This window comes from Ceratotherium simum, chromosome 29, assembly GCF_057802395.1.
Source record: "Ceratotherium simum simum isolate JZ-2026a chromosome 29, ASM5780239v1, whole genome shotgun sequence".
Taxonomy (NCBI): Eukaryota; Metazoa; Chordata; class Mammalia; order Perissodactyla; family Rhinocerotidae; genus Ceratotherium; species Ceratotherium simum.
In genome coordinates, this window is record NC_141928.1 from 16,233,562 (window position 1) to 16,261,392 (window position 27,831).

At 40.3% G+C, this 27,831-nt stretch overlaps 1 protein-coding gene across 4 annotated transcripts; it reads left to right on the forward strand.

Annotated features, from left to right (window-relative positions):
- Window positions 1-235: 235 nt before the first annotated feature.
- Window positions 236-27,717, forward strand: FBXW2 (F-box and WD repeat domain containing 2). Of its 4 annotated transcripts, XM_004423375.3 has the most exons (8): window positions 236-325; window positions 430-538; window positions 5,362-5,871; window positions 16,931-17,125; window positions 19,214-19,347; window positions 21,910-21,996; window positions 22,632-22,801; window positions 27,052-27,717. In XM_004423375.3, exons 3-8 carry the CDS (start codon window positions 5,382-5,384, stop codon window positions 27,338-27,340), a joined length of 1,365 nt encoding a protein of 454 aa, XP_004423432.1. In that variant the 5' UTR covers window positions 236-325; window positions 430-538; window positions 5,362-5,381; the 3' UTR covers window positions 27,341-27,717. The 4 variants fall into 4 exon arrangements, with proteins under 4 accessions (XP_004423432.1, XP_087275320.1, XP_087275318.1 ...); XM_087419194.1 differs by lacking the exon at window positions 236-325 and having other exon boundaries at window positions 349-538; XM_087419192.1 differs by lacking the exons at window positions 236-325; window positions 430-538 and adding an exon at window positions 550-814.
- The last annotated feature ends 114 nt before the right edge of the window (window positions 27,718-27,831 follow it).

Sequence of the window (27,831 nt, forward strand, 5' to 3'; positions counted from 1 at the left end):
CTCCGTAAATGAGGATAATAAGAAAAAGTGCCGCACAGTTGGTTCAAGATCAGATTGGATGACAGACAGAAACGCGCGGGACAAACTCGAACGTACAGCACGCAACTGGGCTTTGGTCCAGGCGCCACAGGTTTAAGGTGTACTGCGCATGCTCCGCCTCCCTCTACGCTTCCCACCGCCCCCACTACCCCACCAGGCGGGGGCCGGAAGTGCGTCCGCATCCGCTGGGCACCCCGGGCGGAGGGGCGCGCGGAGATGACGCAGACACCACCGGAAGCCGCTCCCCGGTGAGGTTGCGGACCGGGAGCCGCGGCCGCAGGTCCAGGTCTGTATATGAGGCGGGGCCGGGTCGGGGAGCGGGGGAGTTCTCTGGCGCCTCCGCCTCTGCTGACCCGCGGCGCCTCGGGCTGTTTGTCTTTCTCCCTGCAGGCGCCATGGCTGCGGAGCGGACCCGGCCGCTGCGAGGCTCTGGCGGCCCGAGCGCGCCTAGTCGGTGTGAGCCCGGCGCGAGGTCCCGGGCCCCGGGGCGCTCGCTCAGGTCAGTGCCGCGCGGAACACGGCTCCGGGGCGGGGGACCTGGAGCGACGAGCGGGGTGAAGGGATCTGGAGCGATTTAGAGCTGGGAGAATTGAGTCTCGGAGTGACTGCTTTCTAGTGCCTCAGTTTCTTTAGCTGCAAAATGAGTAAACAGTCATGTCCCAGGGCTGCCGTGAGTTTGAAAGATAATGAAGCGTGGAGAGGTGGTTTCTGAACTACAGAGCGCGGGGCTGACGTGAGGGACTGCGCCATAGTTGTGGGTATGCCACGGAAACAGGTGTGTGTGTGAGGGGTGCCGCTTGAAATAAAGATAACAATATGAGTGCTAAGTAATAGTGGTAACTGGCATTTCTTGTTGGCTTCCATTGTGTCGGGTACTGTGCTAAAGGCTTTACGTGCCTTATCCTGTTTAATCCTCAGAAAAATCCTTGTAGGTAATGCTGTTCGTGGTTACATTTTACAAGTGAGGAGACTGGGCTTGAGATAGGTGAAGTGATTTGTTCAGGGTCCCCGGCAACTAGTGGAGTTGCAGAGCCCTTATTTTATAAACACTATTTTATAAACACTATTTGTATTCTTTCAAAGCTGTTTTTTAGTCGTCTTAAAGCTAAAGGCTGTTTTTAAATAGATAATATATTCACATGGTTTTAAATTCAAAAAGGGCCCCTCACCCCTATTCCTCAGCTCTGCAGTTTTTTCTGGAGGCAACCAGAGTTGGCAGCTTCTTGAATATCCAAAAGATATTTTATGCATATGGAAGTTTATGTATATAAACGTTTTCAAAACCTCTGTACTCTACTAATTATGCTTGATAAGAAAAGAGAGGGAAGATGAAGGCTCCTCCCCAACAACAGGTGTTTTGCTTTCACTCTTGACTAGGCTGCGTCTTGGTGGAGGAGAGGAAGATGCATTCATGATGTTTTATTTAGAATGTCGTATCTCTAATAAGACCTAGGGGTAAAGGTTTTGTTTTGTTTTGGGAAGGTGGGGGCTGGGCAAGATGTTAAGACTGCTGCTTCCTATGGGACCCTGGGAAAGTCACTCCACTTCTTGGGCCGTCAATTTCCTCATTTATGAGTTAAGGGCAATAGTACTGATACTTTCCATGAGGTTGTGAAAATCAAATGAGCTAATATCTGTGAGTAGTACTTTAGTCTTTGTTTTGTTTTTGTTTTTGTTGTGAGGAAGATGAGCCCTGAGCTAACAGTTGTTGCCAGTCCTCTTTTTGCTGAGGAAGATTGGCCCTGGGCTAACATCCATGCCCATCTCCCTCTACTTTTTTTTTTTTTTATATGTGAGACACCTGCCACAGCATGGCTTGATGAGCAGCGCATATAGGTCCACGCCTGGGATCCAGATCTGGGAACCCCAGCCGCTGAAGCCACCGGCCAAGCAGGGGCACTTAACCATTACGCCAGTGGGCTGGCCCCTACTTTAGTCTTTTAAACTAATACAAATATGCAAGTTGCCTAAGGGAACTTGGAGTTAATGGCAGAACGAGAGACCAAATCCAGGTCTCCCATCTTCCAATTTAGGACTCTTTTTATCACACTACCCATTTCACAGCTTTGTGATTGTTAATATTGAGGGTTAGAAGGGCAAGTTTAATGTTTAGTCTCAAATGGGGAAAAAAGGAGGAAGACAGCATGGAGTGTGGGTAGAGTGGAGAGAAAAATGCACCTAGTGGGAAATTATAGCCTCAAGTCAATAACTGAGCTTAATTATAAAATTAAACTCCCAGTAAATTTGAGCCCTTGACATTTTCTTCTATGTATTTTAAGCCATTTTAAGAGAAACTATGATAAGATCATAGGGTTGAAAGAGGTATTAGTGGTCATGTCTGTTCCAGCCTCAGGGCCACTAAGAGCTTCCCTGCCATGTATTCATGGTAATAAAACTAACAAAAAGTACCATTTGAGTTACCCTAGACTGGTCTCTGTGCTAAGCATGTCCTTGCTCTATTTCAGATTCTCAGAACCCTCAAGGTTGAGTGATAGCTTCCATTTTACAGATGATGAAATTGAAGCTTAGTAGTTAGTTGAACATGCCCACGATCACGTAGGAAGTGGCTGAATCAGTAAAAGATTTGACTGACTCCAAAGCATTTGTATTTATCCCATTTTGCCTGTCTATCCAACTGTCCTTGACTGTTCCCAGTAATGGGAGGCAGCTGTTCCATTATTGGAACGCTCTGATGATTTAAAAGCTCCTCCTTATGTTGAATTGAAATCCCGCTTCCTGAAGTTTTCCCCTTGGGGCCTTGTGCTGCCAGTACATGATATTCCTAGAGGCTCTTTAAAAGAGTTCAATTTAGACCTGTGACCTTAAGAAAGTTCCCTCCAAAGTCACTTCATTTTTTAGAGAAGTAAAAAGTGCATTCTGCAGAGTTAATGGGGCCTGCTTTATTTAAAAAAAAAAAAAAAAAGATGCCTTTATCGTGACAATCAGAGATGAAGAACTGGAAAACAGCCTCTCATAAGGAGTTCAATAGCTTAAAGGGCAATCTCTAATCTAAGAGTTGGAAAAAAAATTTCGTATTAGGAGAATATATGAATCTCAGAAATCGCTAAGGTTTTAAAGATGCTCACTGGAAAGCTTGTCCATAATCATCTGTGGTGTCTTGAGCACATTAATTTGGCAAGCTGTAGGATATCTCTTAGTTATTTGTGAATGATGGGAACCTGATAATGTTTTCATGGGTATTTTAAATTTGCCTTCTGGCCATTTAAATAATAATTCAGCATACATAAATGTAAGCATTTCTGTGATGGTGTGGCATACTTTGTGTGTGGAGGTGTAGGTGTGAGAGAGGAAGTCCCCGACACTTCTTCACTGTAAAAAATGATTACTGGGCAGATGTTTTGGTGTGGTTTTTAATTGGCCAGTATTAATTAGTTAGCTGCTCTGATGTTGTATGAACGTCCACAGAAGAGGGTTGTTTTGTCTGGCTGTGAATGATTTTTTGTTAAAGTAAAAATTTTCTAGAAGTGTTACAGATGGAAGGTTGTTTGGATTCAGAGGAAGGAGGTGGCTTGTTATCTTGTGTTAAATCGATAAAACTTTTGGTGACCTGGTTATTTTTTGGCAGCCAAGTAAATCCTTAAGTTGATGTAAATCCTACTAGCCCAAACCCTGAGGCTTCAGGGTGTTATTTTAAAGTCCATTCGCTGTTCCAAAAACAAAAACTATTAGACAGCAGATGATGTGATTAGAAAGATTTGGTTGCTTCTACTGCTTTTTGTCTGATAACACTCTTGCCAAATTTGGTATTAGGAAATTAATGAACATGATTTTTACTCACCTTACATTAGCAAAGTTGCAAGATGAGATCTGGCTTTTTGTGTAGACCTGATCTAGGTGACACATAGGGGAAGGAATTTATTTTCCTTGTCCACATTAATTTGGACATAAATTTTTAAAATTACTATGACAGTCTGGTGGGAAGCTAAGAGATCAGATTAGAAGGAAAGTTTTTTTCTTTTTTTAATCATGGAAATGTTTAAACATGTGAAAATAAAGAGAATAAAAAACCTCCATGTACTCATTACCCAGCATTAATATCTACTAACATATGGCCAATCTTGGGAAAGATGATTTTTATTGATTTGCTTTGTTTTTTGCTTCTTTCTGTTAGTTTAGTCCCCATTGTTAAGAGTGAGTTGACCCCTTCCCACAGTGTGTAATGGTGGGTACTTGTAAGTTTTTTTGTTGTTCCAGTTAGCCCTGGAGCACTTTGTTATTCTCCTAAAAGGGAAGGTGGTATAAACAGATAGGCACCGTGCTCCCAGACTTGATCACCAGGTTGTGATCCTCCTGGTTGTAACTGGCTTCAGAGAGAGACAGCTTGGTGTGGTCGGAAGAGGACTGATCTTGAGAGCACTGGCTTCCAGTCTGTTCTGCTATTTTAATAGCTCTGTTGAATATAGGCAAATCACTTTACCCTCTCTGACCTGTAACTTCCTCATCTGCAAAGTGGAGATGATGATACCTGGTTTTTGGTGTTTTGTAAGCATCAGGATTACTAGTTTGACTTATTTGTGCAGGCTTCCAGGACCCTCATTGCTCTCTGGGGCACGTGGTTAAGAGTTGTCACCAGCTCATATGAGGCTTATAAAAACAGACTTTGTAAAGCCAAATAAGGCTTTGATAATTCATGTTCTAACAGGCAGTACCATAAAGGAAGTGGAAGAACCGGAATACCTGAGCCACATAGTTTATTGCATCTGCTGATTTTTCTTCCCTAAGCCCTTTTGCCTAAACATCTATCGCAAAAGCAAGTAGTCAGTTCCGTGATTTTGGTAACAGGTCAGGTTGTTCCTAGCATGACAACTAATGTCTCAGGTTACTGCTTGGGAACCTACTTTCTGATTGTCACATCCTGGTGCTTATTTTTGTGATTTATTGTCCAGATAGAGTGTATTAAGGAAATCATGTTACCATAGTTTTGATGGGGAGGTATATTATATAAAATACACTGTTTCATAATGAATGAATACTTTGTAAATCTTTTACTGTGAAGATGCATGTAGCATGTGCTAGACTTCAAAAGGAGCAGTTCATACACACCAACATAAGTTTTACTGACTTATGTTTTTGGAGATCATAATTTGTTAAAGTATGTTTTCTCAAATGTATTTTCTTTTGTGTGCATGGAAAATTTTCAGATAAATATAGTGTGTCAACTGTAAAGTTGTGTTGTAGTTAACTAAGCATAAAATTGTAATGCCAAGTTTTTTACACTAATTTTTAATACTTCATTTATTAGCAGTCTTGCTTGAACGGTGTTTTTGAGCAGAACTAATACAATATTTTGATGTGCCACAGGTAAATTTTTCCATAACCTTATGGAGAGAAAGGACTTTGAGACATGGCTTGATAACATTTCTGTTACGTTTCTTTCTCTGACGGACTTGCAGAAAAATGAAACTCTGGATCACCTGATTAGTCTGAGTGGGGCAGTCCAGCTCAGGCATCTCTCCAATAACCTGGAGACTCTCCTCAAGCGGGACTTCCTCAAACTCCTTCCCCTGGAGCTCAGTTTTTATTTGTTAAAATGGCTCGATCCTCAGACTTTACTCACGTGTTGCCTCGTCTCTAAACAGTGGAATAAGGTGATAAGTGCCTGTACAGAGGTGTGGCAGACTGCGTGTAGGAATTTGGGTTGGCAGATAGATGATTCTGTTCAGGACGCTTTGCACTGGAAGAAGGTTTATTTGAAGGCTATTTTGAGAATGAAGCAACTGGAGGACCATGAAGCCTTTGAGACCTCATCATTAATTGGACACAGTGCCAGAGTGTATGCACTTTACTACAAAGATGGACTTCTCTGTACAGGTAAGAGACCCTGGAATTGTTTTTTTGATTTTTGCATTTCATAGGGTGTAATTTTACAAACAGAACAAACTGTTCCTCAGGCTTGAGAATGGCAAGTATTAATTATATGAGATATCTATAATGGCACCCCCCCCACCCCGGTCCTCTTTCCCACTAGAGAAGACAATCATTTTTATAAATGATTGAGAGAAGATTTTATAAATGATGAGAGAAGAAGGTTCCAGATGTTCTTTTAAACATGATGTGAATCAGAAAGCTGTAACTTCTTTTTTTGGTGCTTTTCTTCCATGTACAGTCCTCCATGTTAACTTTTTTTTCTATTAGCAGTGATTTTGGGAAAAACCAGTGGAAAAGTTGGTGTTAGTCCTAGCAAGTAGTTAGATCATCTGGCAAGAATTACTTAACCTTTGTTTGTTTCCTTGTCTATAAAATATGGGAAGGGAGGTGTTTCTTGTTTTAAAGTCCTGTGGTTCTAAGAAGAATTAGAAGTTAAGAGTTCGGATATGAGAACAAAGACAATTGAATATTTTAAAACTAGGCAATTAAGTAACTTTCTATAACAAACATAATCTTTAAAATTTAGAATTATGTATATCTTCCAGTTATAATGGGCGTGTGTAATCAGTACCCACATTTTAGGCAATGTATTTTGATAGACAAATAATTGTTAGGCAATGTTTGGAATGGCTCTAGGCAGTTCTTGTCAATGATCCCAATGCCTGTTCACTTCCATCATATGTAATATATAGGGATACTTGGGGTTCTTTCTTCATCCAAGATAATTTCCTTTTTTTCCCCCAGTTCTATTGAGAAATAATTGACATACATCACTGTATAAGTTTAAGGCATACAGCATGATGGTTTGATTTACATATATTGTGAAATGATGACCACAATAGGTTTAGCTAACACCTGTCTTCTTATTTAGATACAATAAAAAGAAAAGAAAGAAAAAAAGGAAACAAATTTTTTTATTGTGATCTGAACTCTTAGGATTTACTCTCTTAACAACTTTCCTCTAGATCATACAGCAGTGTTAGCTATAGTCATCATGTTGTACATTACATCCTTACTACTTATTTGTGTTATAACTGGAAGTTTGTACGTTTTGACCACTTTCCTCCAGTTCTCTCTCCCCCCACCCTCTGCCCCTGGTAACCACAAGTCTTATCTCTTTTTCTATGAGTTTAGTTTTTTTTTTTTGATTCCACGTATAGGTGAGATTGTGTAGTATTTGTCTTTCTCTGTCTGACATATTTCACTTAGCATAGTGCCTTCAAGGTCTATCCATGTTGTCACAAATGGTAGGATTTCCTCATTTGTTATGGCTCAGTAATATTCCATTGTATGTATATACCACAACTTCTTTATCCATTCATCCATTTTTGGACACTTAGGTTGTTTCCATGTCTTGGCTATTGTAAATAATGCTGCTGTGAACGTGGGGGTGCAGATATCTTTTTGAGTTAGTTAGTTTCTCATTTCCTTTGTATATATACCCAGAAGTGGAATTGCTGGATCATATGGTAGTTCTATTTTTAATTTTTTGATGACCCTTCATACTGTTTTTCATAGTGGCTATACCAATTTACAGTCCCATCAATAGTACACAAGAGTTCTCTCTTCTGCACATCTGTGCCGGCATTTGTTATCTCTTGTCTGTTTGATAATGGCTGTTCTAACAGGTGTGAAGTGATATCTCATAGTGGTTTTAATTTGCTTTCTATGATGATTAGTGATGTTGAGCACCTTTTCATGTACCTGTTGCCCTTTCATACATCTTTTTTGGAGAAATGTCTATTCAGGTCCTTGGCCCATTTTTTAATTGGATTATTTGGGTTTTTGCTATTGAGTTGTGTGAATCTTTATATATTTTAGATATTAACCCCTTATCAGATATATAGTTTGCAAGTGTTTTTTCCCATTCCATAGATTTTCTTTTCACTTTGTTGATGTTTTCTTTTGCTGTGCAGAAGCTTTTTATTTTATTTATTTATTTTTTTATAATTTTATTTATTTATTTCCCCCAAAGCCCTAGTAGATAGTTGTATGTCATAGCTGCACATCCTTCTAGTTGCTGTATGTGGGACGCGGCCTCAGCATGGCCGGAGAAGTGGTGCGTTGGTGCGTGCCCGGGATCCGAACCCGGGCCGCCAGCAGCGGAGTGCGCGCACTTAACCGCTAAGCCACGGGGCCGGCCCCAGAAGCTTTTTAGTTTGATATAGTCTCACTTGTTTATTTTTGATTTTGTTGCTTGTGCTTTAGGTGTCATATTCAAAAAATCATTACCAAGACCCATGTCAGGGAGCTTTATTCCTATGTTTTCTTCTAGGAGTTTCATAGTCTTAGGTCTTACATTTAAGTCTTTAATTTGTTTTGAGTTAATTTTTGTGAATGGTGTAAGATATGGGTCCGGTTTCATTATTTTACGTGTGAATATCCAGTTATCCCAGCACCGTTTATTGAAGAGACTGTCTTTTCTCTGTTGATTATTTTTGGCTCTCTTGTCCAGTATTAGTTGACTGTATATGCTTTGGTTTATTTCTGGCCTCTTAATCCTGTTCCATTGGTCTATTTGTCTCTCTTTATGCCAGTACCATACTGTTGTGATGACTCTAGCTTCATAGTACAGCTTGAAATCAGGAAGTGTGATGCCTCCTGCTTTGTTCTTCTTTCTCAGGATTTCTTTGGCTATTCAGGGTCTTATGTGGTGCCATATACACTTTGGGAGTGTTTTTTCTACTTCTGTAAAAAATGCCATTGGAATGTTAAGAGAGATTGCATTGAATCTGTAGATGGCTTTTGGTAGTATTGAGATTTTAACAATATTGCTTCTTCCAATCCATGAACATAGGATACCAGTCCATTTATTTATGTCTTTGCTTTCTTTCATCAATGTCTTGTAGCTTTCAGAGTAGAGATCTTTTACCTCCTTAAATTTATTCCTAAGTATTTTATTGTTTTTAATGCTATTGTAAATGGGATTGATTTCTTTCTTTCTTTTTCAGAAAATTCATTGTTCAAGATAATTTCTAGTAAACATTTGAGTATTACCTAAACTGCATGGTTGCCATTTTTAATAGTGTATACTGTTCCTTTGTGTAAATATATCATCATTTTAACCATTTCCATATTAGTGCATATTCAGATTGTTTCTATTTTTATGAATATTTTTGTTTGCATTTTTTTCCTGGAATTATTTATTTGAGGCAGAAGCCTCAAAGTGGAATCACCAGATCCAGAAATATGAATGATTTTATAGCACCTTAGTGTCCTTTCCAGATAGATTGAATTGATGCCATGCCCACAGTAAATTCTTAAATAACCTGCTTCTCCCTCAGAGTCCCACCAGGCTCAATTTTAATAGATGAGATGTATGATTTCTCTAGATTGTTTTAAAATTCGTTTCTTTATTCGTTAAGGATGTACATTTTCTCATGTGGTGGTAAATTCTCTGAAATGCTAGACACTTTGCCAGTTTTATAAAATAAACATTAAATTTAAAGCATTTCATTGTTTTGTTTGTCATCCCGAAGTTACTCCATGCTTACATATTTTTCCTGTCCTATACTGTAAGCCTGATTATTGGAACAGCATCGTCTGTTCTTCCATACTTTGATGTACTTTAGCAGTTGTGGCGATGACTTTTCCAGGTCCTTTGACCTCATGATCAGTGGCATGGATTTTTTTAATATTAAGATGCAATATTGCCCTTGAGCTTGGTTCTCGTTAGCACTTAGGTAAATACTGGCAGTTGACTCATTTTCAGAACCACCTCTAGCTTTTTTTTTTTCCCCTTAATTTCTCATCAAACTTTACTTTTGAAATGCAATAAAACCTCAATTACTTGGAGCGGAAGTGAATGGAACATATTCACTGAATTCTTTAACTAACTGAAAGGTTAATATCTACAATAACTGTAGACCCAGTCCTGCATTTTAAGGTTATTCTCTAGGTGGGTCTATATGTTGTTTTATTTTTATTCTGATTAAATTCATCCGTTATGCATATTGAAAATTACACTCTGTCTATTAAAAATGATCCAAAGCATTAGTTTAATTTTTCTAATGACAACATCCCTGGGACTGTTACTAAGAGAGAGGTATTTGTTATAGAATTATACATGTGTTTGTGTCATCTTGTTACTTAAGAGCTTGTATTTTCACTGTGGTTGAATTGGGAAATTCTGAATTTGGCAATAAACTTACAGTGAGTCTCAGATTAGCCCCTTGAACAATGAAATAGTATTGCCAAAAAGATTGATGGCTAATGCTAAAAATTAATATGGTATAGACTGAATGAGGTAGTTATCCTTCTGCTTATTTATGAAATGGTAAGAACCGAACCTCTTGTGCCTTGTGCTGTTCAATAAATATTTATTTATAAAATGCCTACTATGTGAAAGACGATGTGAGGGCATACGTAGATGAATTAGAGCAGTTCCTGGCTCAGAAAACATACACACTGGGATCAGGAAGGTAAACTGAGTAAGTAAAAGTCTCCATGTGGACTATGGCTAATTAAAGAGCACTTGCCCTTCTGTGGGGGGTAGCTGCTCTTCCAGTGTAGTGCGTTATTGCCATGGGGGATTCAGGCTCAGAGTTGTCAGATCTGACTTTTTAAGAGAAGACTCAAGTCTAGATTTTTGTGAAATATCCTGATTTTTTAAATACTGATTTTTAAGTATTATTCAGATCTTTAAAATATTGTTATTAGGTCATATTCAACCTGCAAGCTGCCGTATTGCGACCTCTGGCTTATAGTCGAATAAGGTAAAAACAGGAGCTGGGCCCGCCCAGTGGCTTGGCAGTTGGGTGCGCACGCTCCGCTACTGGCGGCCCGGGTTCGGATCCCGGGCACAGCACCGACGCACCGCTTGTCCGGCCATGCTGAGGCCGCGTCCCACGTGCAGCGACTGGAAGGATGTGCAACTATGACATACAACTATCTACTGGAGCTTTGGGGCAAAAAAAAGGAGGAGGATTGGCAATGGATGTTAGCTCAGGGCCAGTCTTCCTCAGCAAGAAAGAGGAGGATTGGCATGGGTGTTAGCTTAGGGCTGATCTTCCTCACAAAAAAAAAAAAAAAGACAGAAAAACAGGAGCTATAAAAGAGGTATAAGAAAAAAGTCATATAGTTGTTCAGAGGAAGGAGTGATTTCTTCCATTTGGGGAACTTGAGCAGTATTTATGTTGAGTCTTAAAGAATGAATAGATTTTGGAGAGATGAGAGTACAGGCTTTCCAGTAGGAAGATCAGCATTAGCAAAGGTATGGTAAGGGCTCAGCGTGGAGCATGTAGGAGGAAAATAAAGAAAATTCATTTTAGCTGGATTTTTAGGGTGTAAGTAGGGACTCTATAAGAGACTCTTAGAATAAAATCCAAAGAAGTAGGCTTAGGCTGTGTTGTGAAAGCCTTGAATGCTGGAAAGATGAGTTTGGGCAGTTTTCTATAAGCAGTAAGAAAAAACTGTGAAAGGTTTTCTGAGCAGAAAAAGGGCCTGCATCAGAACTTTCTGCTTCAAGTAGACCGGTGTTTTTTATTTCTCTCAAAGCCAAGTTCTCTTTTTATAACATATTTTACAGTATTATCTTGAAGTAAAATTCATAGAAATAACTTATCTGTACATACACATATTTTAAAAATGAATACAATGCCTAAACTCTGATCCAGAGGAGAATTACAAGGACTGTAATTTAAAATAATACACATTCAACATGTGGTGCTCAAGCACAGCTATGCTGGAAGACAGTACTGTAGTCATGTTTGTGCCCATCATGTACTGTCATCGTGATCACGACAGCTGTAAATGCAGAACGTTGTATTTGTGCCACAGATACCATCAATGGTGTGATCTTCTCAAATGATGAAAAACTCTTAGTAAAGTTCCCAACAAAGCAAAGTACGTTTTTTCTCAATGTACCTGGTAGTTACATGCATAGAAAATTCAAAATAAACTGTAAATATGCTTTGTAAAACAGGTTTTAGGCTCAGATAACTAAGAATAAGCTTTTCACTTATGAATATCTGGCAGAACCTTCGAGAATATCATGCAAAATACAAGACAGTTCTTTTTGTGCACTCCCAAATGTTGCAGTTTGTCTAGCATTCCTGGCCTCTGCCCAGTAGATGCCGGTAATGCCCCACACCTCCAATCGTTGCGAAATTGAAACCACCTATACAAATTTCTAAAATGTTCCCTTAGGAGATACTACTTGTATTGAGACCCTCTGACATAGACAAATCTGGAGCATCCAAATAGCCTGTTGCAGTTTAGATAAGGGTAAATAGGTCTAGATTTAGGATAGTAAGGGTAGAGATTTTGAAAAGGAGCAATGGAATGGAAGAGCAGCCATTGAAACAGAATGAATAGGATTTGGCAACGGATTGGGTGTGTGGCGAGGAAAAGGGGGATTTCAGAAAGGGCTGAGGTTTCTGGCTGTGTGTATACCCGGGAAGATAGTACTAGTAACAAGAATAGAAGATGAAGGGGCTGGCCTGGTGGTGTAGTGGCTAAGTTCATGTGCTCCGCTTCGATGGCCCAGGGTTCTCGGATTTGGATCCTGGGCACAGACCTACACACGGTTCATTAAGCCACGCTGTGGCAGCATCCCATGTACAAAATAGAGGAAGATGGGCACAGATGTTAGTTCAGGGACAATCTTCCTCAAGCAGCAAGAGGAAGATTGGCAGCAGATGTTAGCTCAGGGACAAGCTTCCTCACCAAAAAAAAAAAAAAAAGGAATAGAAGATGAAATAAATTCAGGAGAGTAGGTGGAGTTCAATTTGGGTTGAACTTAAAATGCAGTTGGATGTGTAAGTGGAGATTCACACAGATATCTAGAAGTGCAGGATTAGAACTTAGGGGAGTGCTCAGGTCTAGAGAGAGATTGAGGAGTTAGTCACATCCCAGCTATAGCTGTAACAGTGAAATTTAAAAAGGAGATGTAGAGAGGAAAAGGAATAGAGCCTAGGGTGGATCCTTGAAGAGCGTACTTAGAGAAAGGGGAAAGATACGGAAACAGAATGGTGGTAAAGAGAGTTTCAAGGAGAATGAAAATTGCCTGTCTTAAAGAGGCACTGGTAAATGTTTATGCAGTTGGTCAGCAGAGTCAAATGCCTGAGAGAGGCCGTTGAGAGCTGAGATCTGACTCCACCAGTTAAATATTTAAACTTAGCTTGCTACGATGGTTTACTCCATTTGGGTTACAGCTCATTTTTCTGCTTGCCTTTGTTACATACCCATCCGTGTAATTTTTTCTATCAAAGTATTGTTTTCATCCTATTGTCTGAATTCAGAGGGCTTTTTTGTTCTTTCATATAGTGAAAAATAGTCTGCATTTATTTGGTCCCCTTTCATCTCTTGGTTGCATCATTGATGACCTCTTCGAAAACAGGTTGGGGTAGTCAATGCAGCAAATGAGGAAGGTTGACATAAAGCCAAAAGGAGCAGAGAATAATTGCTCCTAAAGGCTTAGCAGTTAAAAGTAGACTTGTACTATAGAATGGAACTCAACTCAACCTGATTGTTTTGCCATGTTTCTTTAGGGTGTAAAACTGAATGGCTCAGTATTTTTCTGTAGAGAATAATTAGTTCAGATAAATAATTAGTTTGGATAATCTCTCCCTTTTTTTTTAAAATCAAATTGTGGTAGAATATACATAACATAAAATTTATCATTTTTGGGGGCTGGCCCTGTGGCATAGCGGTTAAGTGCGCGTGCTCCGCTGCTGGCGGCCTGGGTTCGGATCCCGGGTGCGCACCGATGCACCACTTGTCAGACATGCTGTGGTGGCGTCCCATATAAAGTGGAGGAAGATAGGCACATATGTTAGCCCAGGGCCAGTCTTCCTCAGCAAAAAGAGGAGGATTGGCATGGATGTTAGCTCAGGGCTGATCTTCCTCACACACACACACAAAATATCATTTTAGCTATTTTTAAGTGTCCAGTTCAGTGCCGTTAAGTACATTCACATTGTTGTGCAAACATCACCACCATCCATCTCCAGAACTTTTTGCATCTTACCAAACTGAAACTGTAGGCATTAAACACTGACTCCCTATCCCCTTTTCCCCCTAGGCCCTGGCAACTACCATTCTACTTTCTGTCTCTGAATTTGACTACTTTATGTACCTCATATGGGTGGAATCCTACAGTATTTGTCCTTTTGTGACTGACTTATTTCTTATTTCACTTAGCGTAATGTTTTCAAGTTTCCTCCATGTCGTAGCATATGTCAGAATTTCCTTCCTTTTTAAGGCTGAATACTGTTCCGTTGTATGTATATACCACATTTTATCTTCTCTTCTAGTTTTTAACTAGCCTTCCAGCCTCCAGTTTTGCCCCACTTCAAACCATTCTCCATGATGCAGCCATAGTGATCTTTCAGAAATGCAAAAATGGTCATAAACGTCTTCCTGAGCCAGCTCTCCAGCCTGACCTTGTCACTATTTCCCAGTCATACTGAACTGCTTTTATATCAGTGTCCATGTTTTAGACAGTGCATTTTGACAACTATTGTAAATAATTCCTAGACAGTTTTTAGAATGGTACCAAGTAGTTCTTTATGAATTGACCCCAGTATCTGTTCACGTATATTTATGTAGTATGGAGAGATATTTAATAGGTATGTACCAGGGATTGGCAAACCACGAACTCAGGGCCAAATCCAGCAGTGTAGAGTAATTCCAACAGATATGTATGGCTTAAAAAGCCTAAAATATTTGCTATCTGATCTTTTACTGAAAAAGTTTGGCTGACCTTTGGCATATACTGTTCCTTTGGGAGGGTCGGTTAACTAAACCTTTAGGTTTCAGCTAGTTAAAACTTGAAAGTTTTTTTAAGCCATGAAATCCCTTCTTCAAATAATCCTAAGCCAAAGCCCAGCTTAAAAACAAATAAGGGTATAATTGAGGAGCCAATTACACCATCTCCTAAAGCATATTTGTGGGACATCTAGATATTGGGGAGCACAAGTGTGAACCAGTCAAGTTTCATCTGAGGCGTTTTCTCCTTTCATCCCCTCCTTGCATTTGTTGTGGGCTTTTGTACTGCCCGCCACTTACTATACTGAATTATATCTGCTTGTTTAGCCTTTTTGTCTTCCCAAGTAGACTAAGTGCCATGTGAGCAGGAGCCCTGCCTGACACAGAAATTTAAATAAAGGTTGAATGAATGAATGAATGAGACCCCAGTTGAACACTGGCAATAAATCAGAACCGAGCTCAGATAGGACCTAAAATGATTTTTTTTCCTGCGTTAGCTCCCTAGAGATACAGTCACAAATGCTCAAGCTTAAAGATTATCTAGACCCGCACTGCCCAGTATAGTAGCCACTAGCCACATATGGCTTTTGAGCACTTCAGATGTGGCTAGTCCAAAGTGAGATGTGAAATGTGAACTACTCACTGGATTTCAAAGACTTAGAAGATAAACTATTTCATTAATATATTTTTATGTTGATTACATATTGAAATGGTAAATTTTTGACGTGTTGAATTAAACTATATTATTTTCTTATTTTCTTTACCTTTTAAAGTAACTACTAGAAAATTTTAAATTATGTATGTGGCTTACATTACATTTCTGTCGGACAACACTGTTCTACATCATTGGCTCTCAAAAGTATTGCTGATGCATTAGAATCACCGGGCAATCTTTTAAGATTATTGGACCCCACCTCAGAGAATGTAAATTAGAACCTCTGAAGGTAGGGCCCTGTGTTTTTTTTTTTTTTTTTTTTGCTGAGGAAGATTCTCCCTGAGCTAACATCTTTTGTCAATCTTCCTCTTTTCGTATGTGAGCTGCCGCCACAGCATGGCCACTGGCAGAAAAGTTACATAGCTCTGCGCCTGGGAACTGAACCCGGGCTGCCGAAGCGGAGCGCACTGAACTTGATCACTAGGCTGCCGGGGCTTGCCCTGCGTATATCTTTTGATAAAGTTCCCCAGATGATTCCGATGTCTCATATGCCTGTTGAGAACTGCCAACCAGTCCCAACTCTCATTTTGTAGAGAGGAACTGAGTCCCTAAATAGTAAAGTGAAAACAGTCTTCATTTCAATATGTTCTCATAGGATTTGCCCAGGTTGAAATTCATGCTCTACCTCTTCCAGAAGTGATCGCTGTTTTTCCATTGTCTGAAGCAGTGGCTCTTGACCAACCCTTAAAGGTAGAATTGTGGCTGGCTTTATTTAGTCATTTCAGCTTTTTGAAAACTGGTCACTTGTTCTTGTCATAGTGACTGTGTTTATTATGTCCTCAAAATGTCTTTGTGAATTCTTATTATTACTTTTCTATTCTAAAGGTATGAGATGTGAGTTAATCGTTAGGACTTTAAACGTAATTAAAGCAAAGTCCTGAATTGTCACCATGATCATTATAACATTTTTATCAGAGGCAGAAATAAAATCTACTTTTTTCTACAGAATCTGAAGAGACTTGTACAAGCTCATTGTTGAGTTGTTGTGACTGTCCGGGAATAATTCATCCCTAGTTTTCTTAGGGGTTCCTTTACACATTTCAACGTGGCTCAAGAAATTGCAGTTAGCCTCTGTAGAAGTTAACTCGTGATCTGAAGCTTATCTTTGTCTTGCCTTAGAGTAGAACATGTTCTGGCAGAGAGCTTTACTATTCAACATTCTTTATTTGTTCAGGGTTGTTGGGTAATGGGCAGGCATGCAAGTGTACACATGCAGTCATAGTAATACCCATCATTTGGAGCTCAAATCAGAGAGCTCATGCGAGTCAAAGATTTATGAAATTTTACAAGTGGAAGCCCCAAGGGATGCTTCAGGCTAAGACTCCTCTGTAGCCTGGAAAGGTAAGGGAAAAGGACTAAACCAGGAAGCTTGCATTCAGTCCCTGTGCTGTTAACACCATTTTGGTGACCCTAAGCAAATTGTGTTACCCTCTCCATGCTTTGGTTTTCTCAGCTATAAAGTGAGGGTGTGAGAAGAGTGACCATAAAGGTTCTTTTTTAAGAATACTATGGTTTTGGGATTGATTTTCCTTCACTAGTATTTGTTTTCCTACTAACCTCCCTGTTTTTCTCTTGAAGGGTCAGATGACTTGTCTGCAAAACTGTGGGATGTGAGCACAGGGCAGTGCGTTTATGGCATCCAGACCCACACTTGTGCGGCCGTGAAGTTTGATGAGCAGAAGCTTGTGACAGGCTCCTTTGACAACACTGTGGCCTGCTGGGAATGGAGTTCTGGAAGCAGGACCCAGCACTTCCGGGGGCACACAGGGGCGGGTGGGTTGCCCTTTTTCAAGGATTGCTACGGTTACTTTAACTTCTTGCCTTGAAGCCAGGAGTCAAGAATGTGATCCTTTTTTGTTTTATTTTTTAATTTAACCTGCCTTTCCCACCTATTCTTTTTCAGTCACAGCAGTTAATCCCTTTATTCAAGTTGTTCTTATTTGGGATTTTCCCCCTAATTTTGCTTTTCCTTGGCCCATTTAAAAACTCTTCTATATACCCTTATGCTGGGAGGGGGCAGTTCTCTCCTGTTTCATTTATATGCTGTTGCACAGTCAGTCCCCTTTGCTTTTATCAGATTCCATACTTCCAAATTGAGTAAGTCCTACACTTGTAAATTCAGTCTACTTTATTTGTAGCATTAAGGCTGAAAATCCTTTGGAGTGACATTGGTTTCCAGATTGTGTGATCTACACATATATCAAATTGGAGCTTGGTTGACAGTTGATTAAAACAAGCTACTGCCTAGAGGTAAAATGGAAGAAACAGATCCTGAGTATTTCCTAATAATTTTACAGCAGCCTTGGTTTACAAAAACTGGTCATTTTAACATGGCCTTGAGCCCTGAGCTCTCCCTCTGCTGCATTGTACTTTGGGACTTTGTGCAGAAATCATGTTGAGCTGTTTCCCAGCCTGTTGCGCAGCAGCTCCCTTCTTCCTTTCCCCCATTACCCACTGCATTAGCCCCAGAGAGTCCTAGTCTGTACTCTGAAGCATCATGTTTTATGAGCGGCCTTCCTGGGCTCCCTAAGCAGGTTGAGTCCCTCTGCTGTAGGTTTCCCAATAACCTGCATTTCTGAGCTCCAAAGGACAGGGAGCCTGCCTGTCTTGTTCACCCTCAGGACCTGAGTTCCTTGCACCGTACCTGTTACTCAGTAATTCTTTGAAGTAAACCTAGCTGTTTGATTACTAAAAATAATTTTTTTTTCCCATTTTGTTTGTCATCTTCTACATTTTTCCTCAGTCTGCTATGTTGCCACTGGTTTGTTGTAGAAATCAATATTTGAAGATACATTAGCATGTATTAGCTAACTACATTAGCATGGAACTTGTATATTAAACTGAGTGTACTATTCCACAGTGTCAAGAAGTACATTGACTTCCAGGTGATTTTATACCTGATCAACTTTGAGAGCCCTGCTCTAAAAAACTTCCTCCTTGCTGTTCCCTGGACATTGCTGTGGCTTTTCCTAACTCCATGCCTTTGCTGTTCCCTCTACCTTCAGTATTCTCTTTCTTTTCTTGATAAACTCTACTCATCCTTCAGGGCCCATCTCCAATATCGCCTCTTCCCTGAAGTCCTCCCTGATATCCCTGGGCAGAGTTAGTCATTCTCCTTGGTGTTTCCCTAGCAAGAGGTAAACATTTATTTTTTTTGGACTTCCTCCTCCACCCCTCACTTAGACTGACTTCCTTAAAGAAAAGACCAATGTCTTCATCTCTGGGTTCCCAGTGTTCCTTTAGAGCTTGGCAGACATTTGAAAACAAATACTTGAGTATTTGCTATACTCAGGCACTGTTTTAGGTGCTGGGGGTACAGCTGTGAAGAAATTCAGACCGTTTTGAGAGAATGGCTTAGTCTGACCTTTGAGATCCTTGTTTGTGTTTTGTTTTTCTCATTACACTGGCTTTTCTTGAATATGGGTGTTATTTTGCAGCTTATATTCTTGACATTTTGTCTCACTGCAGTAAATGGTGCAAATCTGAGTAGGGCCACCGGTATTCTGTTTTCCTTGCATAAGCTAGATAAGTTTTGTGTAGTATCAGGCTGGCAGTCCTGAGAAGAAAGGCCATTATCTCCAACACTGGTTTTGCCTCTCACTTTGCAGCTAGCACATGTATAAGAGATTGTATTATTCTAGACACTTTCCATCCTTAGAATAATAAACTATAATAATAAGAATTTTGAAATGGCTATATTTCTTATTATAAAATTGGTAGTTGAGTAGCACCATCCTTATAGTAGCTCTGGTTGAGAAATTATACAGTTGGACAGCTAGGGAGAAGAAATGTTATTGAACTCTATTATATAAAGACCCTCAGACAGGCACGTTTTAACTTTGTGTATGTTATATGTACTAGTGTTTAGCGTCGATTACAATGATGAACTGGATATCTTGGTGAGTGGCTCTGCAGACTTCACTGTGAAAGTATGGGCTTTATCTGCTGGGACATGCCTGAACACACTCACCGGGCACACGGAATGGGTCACCAAGGTAGGAAGATTACAGAAGAGATCTCCTTGATGTCAGGTTTCCTGGGGGTGGGGAACTTGGGTGGAGTGGAGGATGGTAGACGCTGCCTTATAAGTGGTAGGTGAGCCATAAGATGGAATAGATGCAACCACAAGGCATGATTATGTATAACGTGACCAACGTGTAAAAAACGCTCGGTAAATAGTTTAACAAATGAATGACTTTGGGCGTGGAAAGATGCCCGCAATATATTAGGTGGGTAGACAGAGCAAATAAAACAGGTTACATACAAAAAACTGTATATGATACCAGTTTCTGAGTGTGTTTATGCACCAAAATGTTGAAGATGATTATTTCTTTGGAATTGTGGTTGCTTTTTTCCCTTTAGGGTAAGCATTTTTCTTTTTTAATCAGAAAAGCAGTTTTTGTTTTGAAAAAAATATATAATTGCAAGAAATGGGACAAAGAAAAATGTACACGATCTTTAAAAGAATGTTGTGATGTTTTCTAGTTTTCAAAAAAAGATTGCTGTGAGGATTAAATGCAGTATTAATAATGGAAATGCCACGCAGAAACACTTCTTCAGCTTACCGTGCCATTCTGTGAGGGGCAGAGGATACAGGAGTGAGCGAAACAGACCCAAGTCTGACAGGAATGTTAGTTTAGTAGGAGAAATAGTTATTAAACAGTGATTTCACAAATGAATGTGTAGTTACAAATTGTGTTCAGTGCTATGAAGGAGAAATGCAGTGTTCTGTGAGAAAGTCTAGGAAGGTATCTAATTTAATTCATTCAGGGAAAGCTTTTTGAGAAGGGACAAAACATGAATAATAAATTGGAGGTAGCTGTGTAAAGACTAGTGGAGTCTTTCCCCTGGGGTGGGAAAGAAAAGAACACTTGATGACCTGGACGGCCGCCTCTCCTAGGGGAGAGGTGGCCATCATGTATGCCTTACTTGGCCTTATTAAGGATTTTAGATATCCTAAGTGTAGTAGGAAGCAATTAACGAGTTCTCAGCAAGGGTCTGGTGTGATATATGTTTTAAGAAGATAATTGCTGGGCCGGCCCCGTGGCTTGGTGGTTGAGTGCGCGCGCTCCGATGCTGGTGGCCTGGGTTCAGATCCCGGGCGCGCACCGAGGCACCACTTCTCCGTCCATCCTGAGGCCGAGTCCCACATACAGCAACTAGAAGGATGTGCAGCTATGACATACAACTATCTACTGGGGCTTTGGGGGGAAAAATAAATAAATAAAATCTTTAAAAAAAAAAAAAAAAGATAATTGCTGAGTGAAAAGTCCATTAGAGTGGGGTACAAGAGGATACAGGGTGGCCAGTTAGGCTTTTGTAGTAGTCTAAGCGAAAGATACCCATGGCTTGGACTTGAGTGTCAGCAGAGAGAAGGGCACCCATGAAGGATGTGTCTTCAACATAAAGCCAACTGAGCTTACTGACTCATGGGGAACAAAGAAAAAGAAAGAATCAGAGATGACTAGTGGGTTTTAGATTGGATGGGTAATTGTGTCTGTCTGAAATAGGGGGAGCTATAAGCAGAGCAGTTTGTGAGAAGATCAATAACACCACTGAACTGTACACTTAAAAATGGTTAAGATGGTACATTTTATGTTATGTGTCTTTTACCACAATAAACAAATGGGGGAAAAAAATAATTCTTTATTGGGCACATTGAATATTTAAATAGAAAAGTTATATAAGACAATTTGGTGTTGTGTTAAAAACAGTGGACTTGGGGCCAGGACACTGATGTCTTAGACAAGTTACTCCTCGCCCCAGGGCCTGAGTTTCATCATCTGCTAAATGTTCCTGTGAATATTAAATGAGGTGGTGGGACAGTACCCAGCAAGGTGCCTGGCACCCAGTAGCATGTCTGTCAGTTTCAGTTAAATCTGCAGCCTGGGCTTCTGAATGAGTGAGCCTGGCCTCCCCTGTCACTGTGTGCTGATTTATTACAAAAATAAGTAGAACCTAGTGTTTATAGATTATTCCAAGTGCTAATGGAATGAATGTTAGGTTTTACTACATTATTATTACTATTATTCATATTACTGTATTTCATTTTCCCTGCAGTTATGTGAGATAATAAGTGCCTCAACCCCTACTTGAAAGATGAGGAAACTGAGAAAAAAAGAGGTTAGATGGTCCTGCCTCAGGTTCCAAAGTCAAAAGATGGCAGATTTTGGTCCCAAGCCCAGTGCTTTTTCCTTTATAACGTACATGCCTGTGAAAACACATCATGTGTGTCTACTATGTCTGTGGACTTTTTTCTTACCTCTTCCTCACAATTTCTTTAAAGTCATGTTTTATAATTTTTAAAATCATTCCTAATGTTTGCTTCCAGACTAAAGCTAAAATTAAATGCTGCCAACATTAGACATGTTTAGATCCTGCTGATAATTCAGAGAATCTGGTTATACTAAAACTCCTAGTAAAGGTTAACTTGGTCATAGAGTTTTAGCTTAGCTATTCTAGCATACCATATCATCTCATATTTTAATTTTTTAAAAAAGCGATACAGGAATAGCATTAAAAGAATGTTTCTGTAACATGGATGTTTATATTTCTAGGTGGTTTTGCAGAAGTGCAAAGTCAAGTCTCTCTTGCACAGCCCTGGAGACTACATCCTCTTAAGTGCAGACAAATATGAGATCAAGGTGAGGGTTTTTTTCTCCATTAATTTGTCTCATCAAAGAAAAACTGGCAAAATTTAAAAATTTAAAAATTTAAATGATGTGGCAAAGGGGGAATGTTTCAAGGGAGGCAGAAATGTCTTAGTCCAAGCCATCTTAAACCATTGGAAAGAGAATTATTCATTATTTCTATGTTCTAGGCAGTTTCTAACCCTGATTTGTAAATGAAGAAAAAAAATCCGCAGAAATTTATCTTCAGTGCATTCTGTTTTCTTAAGACACATATCTCCTACTCTCCTCAATTCTTAGATCTAAACTATGAAAACATAGACATTTACTTGTATAATAATAAAAACAATTTACAAAAATTTAGCACTTTACATACATTCTTACTGCATCTTTTAAACTGCTCCATGTGGTAGGCATTATGTTCATTGTGGGAACTGAGGTTCAGTGAGGTTAAGTGTTTTACCCAGATTACACAGCACATACATGCAGAGTCAGAGCTTGAACCTATGCCTCTTGACTGTAAAACCTGCAGTCTTTCCAGTTTACTTCACTTTGTATCTGACGTCAGCAACACAAGCCATGTTGTTGAAGGACAAGCTTTTCTTTGGTGATGTGATCTGTCATCTTTCCTAATTGACTTTTATCTGTAGATTTGGCCAATTGGGAGAGAAATCAACTGCAAGTGCTTGAAAACGTTGTCTGTCTCTGAGGATAGAAGTATCTGCCTGCAGCCAAGACTTCACTTTGATGGCAAATACATCGTCTGTAGTTCGGCACTGGGTCTCTACCAGTGGGACTTTGCCAGTTATGATATTCTCAGGTAATGTTTCCTTTGACAGTCTGTTGCAGTCTATTTCTTTATTTTGTTGCAGTTCAGTAGTAAAGACAAGACTAAATATTTGGATAAACTAGTCAATAACTTGCTTTTGGGAAATGTTTACTACTCAGTTGTAAACAGGGTTATATGCTGAAAATCTCACACATAGCAGTAATTAGAAAGGGTTATGTGCTAGAACCTAGAAGATCTAGGTTCTAATCCCTCGCCTAACTCTGAGTCATTCCCCCTTTTGGAATTTAACATGCTTTTCTGGAAAATGAGGGGCTTGGATGAAAGGATCTTTCAGATTTCTAGTTCTAACATTTTAAGTTCTGTTTCCTGGTCAGTTGAAATTTTGCATTGAGGAATCGACTGGCCTTCTGTTGACTAGCAGAAAGACAGAGGTATTTAGGGAAAAACACAACTTGCGGAGTTTCTCTCCAAAGAAATAAATAAGAGGTCCATGGACAAATAACTTGGGGATTCACTGCATGCCGTAGACCCCTCTTAGAGATAGGCGTGTCCCTTAGCACAGTGGAGGCTGATGGAAGCCAGTGCCATATGGTGATTAAGAGAACTTAATTTGGTGATAAGCAAAACTTGGTGTAAGACTTGGTGCCATCTCTTATGAGCTGTGTGATTTTATGTAAGTTTCTTAACCTCTCTGTGTCTCAATTTCCTCACCTATGAAGTGACGATTAAATGAAATGCCTGTAATGAGGGCCTAGCACAGGACCTGACAGATCTTTATTACTAATAGCTCTGAGAAGCCCTGCATAAAGAAACTTGTTTTAATTTGTTTAACCTACTGTACCTCCCACTTATTGTGCACGAAACCCTTTTTTTGAAGAACACCTATTAGTAGCTCACAGAATTAGTGTTCCACAGCATGGTTTCAGGACATGCTGACTTTGGAGAGTACAGAAAATTGAATGTTCTTTTTGCTGTTTTTATGCATGACTGTTTGAGGTCAGCTTGTGTGGGATTGATCATACTAGCCAACAGGACTTTGGCAGGCCCTGTCTCTCTGGTCATAAAGTTACAACCCCACTTATGTCTCCCAGGATTCAGACCTTCATTTCTAACCAATTAGATTTCCAAGCAGTCAGGATCATTTCTAGAACTGATTGATAATTATACTTTGAGAAGAAAAGACCAGAACGGATCCTAGAAAACATCATTCCAAGCTCTTCATTTTATAGATGAGGAAACTGAAGCCGAGAGAGAGTAGGGATCAACATCCCACAGATCACCCTAGTCCAGCGTCCATCCGTCCGTCCGTCCATCCGTCCATCCATCCGTCCATCCATGGCTAGATCGTCCAACAGGCATATGCTTAAGATACCAGCAAGCCAGAGAGAAAGAACTTTTGAAAGAACTTGATACTTTGCAAAGAAAAAATCAAAGTAGTCACCATGGGAAAATCAGCTCCTTTACAGTTTAGTATTGCTTTTGTTTTTAATTAAAATTTGGGAGGGAGGCGTGCAAAGGCAAGGTGTACTAGAGGTATCATAATCTTTGTAATGCTTAGGAGTCTCTAAAGGTTTTAATTGGACCCTGCGTTTACCTTTCTCATATATGCTTCTTACTCAGAATGGCATATGGAGAGTCCCGAGTCCCAGATGAAAATTCTATTCGTTTTTGCTCTTTGCATACACTAGCTTTAAGCAATAAACCTGTAAGATTGTTTGCCGCTAGGAAGTGCTAGGTTCACATTTTTTCTTTGAAAAGGGACTGTTTTATCTCTTGCTTTTCTCCCCTCCAAATACAAATAAACTAACCTCTTTTGAAATCTTAGTACAAATCCTGTGGCGTCGGTTGCTGGGACCAGGTAGGGTTGCTTACGCTTGGAAGCTAATTGAAAAGAAGCAAAGCACAAATGGCAGCATTTTGCTCAATAAAACTAAGATATGATGCTATCTTTTGAGCTAGTTATCTCAGAACGGCAGGCAGAGTTACTCAGGTTTAAGGGCCCAGGCTGCACAGCGGGAGTGTCTGTTTACAATTCTAAAGTAGTCCAAGTAAAAGGGGCTGTGAGCCTGTCCAGACCTGTATTCTGTTCTGCAACATTTTTGCCCTTCAGGCTTTGGAGTCAGCTCATCTTCACCAGGCTTAAGTCCTATCCCCTAGCCACCCAGTTTTCTAAGTTTCTGGTTATTTCCTGCTTTGCATTGATGATGTGGGACTTAGAGACTTTCTTGCTGTTTTTCCCAGTTTCCTTTGGATCTCTCTTGTAGGAAATTTTATTTGCCTGTGTTCGTTGCACCACTGCTGTATTCATTAGCAGACATTTATTGAGCCACCTACCTGTGTGTTAGGCATTGTGATGTACACTGGCAACCAGCAGAAATACTTACCAAACTCGTGGAAGTTACTAACTGGCAGGAGGGAGGACTGTCATTAAACAACTAATTACATACACGTGTTTCAATGGTTGGGCTAAGAGCAAAATAGTATGGGGGACTTTGAGACCCCTCCTAGTTTGAGGAGTAAGGGAAAGCTTCTTTGAGGAAGAGATTCGGGCTGAGCTCTAAAAGATGAGTATATGCATTAACTAAACGCCAGGAGTGGGTGTACGGTGAGGAGCATTGTAGACTGAGAGACCAGTTGGTTCAAAGACCCTGAGACAAAGGAGCCTGGTACATACGAGGAACTGAAAGAAGGCCGGAGATGTGAGTGCAGTAGAGAGCCCTCGAAGGGTTTAAAAGTTCAAATGAGGTGGCAATAGGATTAGATTTTAGTGTGAGGTTAACTGGTTGAAAGAGTCTAAGAGTAGGTATGGGAGACCAGTTGAAAACTGTTGGCAGTAGTACAGGCAAAAGATGATGTCTCAGATTACAGTTGTGGCAATTCAGACAGTAGTGAATAAATTAGAGGAAAATTTTGGAGGTAAAATCAGTAGATCGTGGTGATTGAATTTATGGTTTGAGTAAGGAGGAGAGTTGGATGGATGCCATGTTTCCTAGCTTGAGCAACTGGGTGAATGAGCAAGCTAGGAAATAGAGAAACAGGTTTGGCCAGTAAGTTCAGTTTTGGACAGGTTGAGTGTGAGAAACAGGTCTTCACTACTAAATCGCCTCCCTTCCTGATATCAAACTGAAATCTGCTTCTGTGTAGCTCTCTTTTTCCTAGACCCTTGTTCTCTCTGCTGGAGCTCGTAGTGTCTGGCATAATCTCTCACGCATCCTTCACTATTTCAAGGTGATGGTCATGTCTAGTTTCCCTGTCCCTACCAAGTCTTTTCCTCCCCTCTGAGCTGATCTCCCTTAGCTGTTGCTTACTTGTCCTCTTACCAGGCCCTGCTCATTCTGGTTGACCTCCTGGACAGACACTAGTTGGTAGTGTCCTTGTTAAAACAGGCGAAACTCGCCTCTCACAGGGCCGACCGTATTGTCACAGAGCAGAGTCTCGTAGTTCTTTTCCTAGTGCCTCCAAAGAAGACATCACCTTTTCTTGTCAACCTTTTGCCTCACAAAGTGTGCAGACAACAGAGACTATGGTGGGTTTTTTTTTTTTTCCATTTGTGCTGCTGTGTAGCTAGATCTCTTCCATTTTGTGCCTTTGTCATCGATGTTTGGGAACTGCCAACCTGAGAAGGTTAAGGCTGTTCTCCCAACTCCCCCAGTTTTCCCTAACACCTTCTTATGGATCTATTAATGTTTCTGAATTATTTAGGAAACTTTTAATATTTTCAGCCTCTACTGTTTTTAGAGTGGAGCCTGTGTGTTTGCTCCCTGCTGAATACAGTAACACCTGAGTCACTTGGTTTTCAGTCTTTGTTGCCGGCTCCAGGGTGTTCCCCGAGGCCAGTATTCTAGGATTTGATGTAGTGGTGAGAGTTGAGTCTTGTATTGTAGTTCTGACTGACTAGTTGTGAATCCTTAGCCAAAGTATTTACCCTGGCTGGACTTCAATTTTCATGTCTTAGAAATGAGAATGTTAAATGAGATAATCTGCAATATCCTTTCCAGCCTGGGTGGGCACGTGTGCTTTTATAAATGTTTGTCAGACACCACCTTTCTCCTTATGTGCCTGTGTTATCATATCGTTATGAAGGACTCCTTCCCCTCCCCCCTTTTTAGGTAGGCTGAGCTTTTTGTCTTCATATTTTCCTTCTTATCAAAAACCTTTATTTAACTCTCTAATTTGCTTGAATTTTGTATTGGTTTTAAATGTCTCTGGGAAAGACTGCAATAGCCTAAACAGAAGCAAAGTTGCTTTCTGTTCATGTTTCCTAACTCTCGTCCTTGTAGGGTCATCAAGACTCCTGAGATAGCAAACTTGGCCTTGCTTGGCTTTGGAGATATCTTTGCCCTGCTGTTTGACAACCGCTACCTGTATATCATGGACTTGCGGACAGAGAGCCTGATTAGCCGCTGGCCTCTGCCAGAGTACAGGAAATCGAAGAGAGGCTCAAGCTTCCTGGCAGGCGAAGCGTCCTGGCTGAATGGACTAGATGGGCACAATGATACGGGCTTGGTCTTTGCCACCAGCATGCCTGACCACAGTATTCACCTGGTGTTGTGGAAGGAGCACGGCTGACACCACGAGCTGCCACCGCTGACTGACTTTGGGTCCCGGGGCTGCGGGTTTTGAGTGCAACCTCTGTGGCAGCCGACTGCATGAACCAAAGTTCTCACCTAATGGTATCATCGCGCAGTGCACAATCATTTATCTATGTTTGCCAGGGGGCCAGGGCTCGGGGCGGGGGAGGGCTTGTTTTATTGACATACAACGCAGCATGCTAATGGGGTACACCATTGACTTCATTTGTACTTAGTTATGTTGATCAGTATGAGGATGCATTTTGGGTTCATCTTTCTTGAATATTGGTTTTAAGTAAACAAATGGTTCATTAATCTGCTAATTGGTTGCCTATAAAAACACATTCAATCTACTATTAAAGCTTTTTCACCATTGCCTTTTTTTCTCTTAAAGTTGAAGCAAAGGTGCTATGATGTTGTTACAGCAACTTCTCTCACATGGGGCTTAGCTTTTACAATGACCAGTGTCACACAGACCACTAAGTCCCG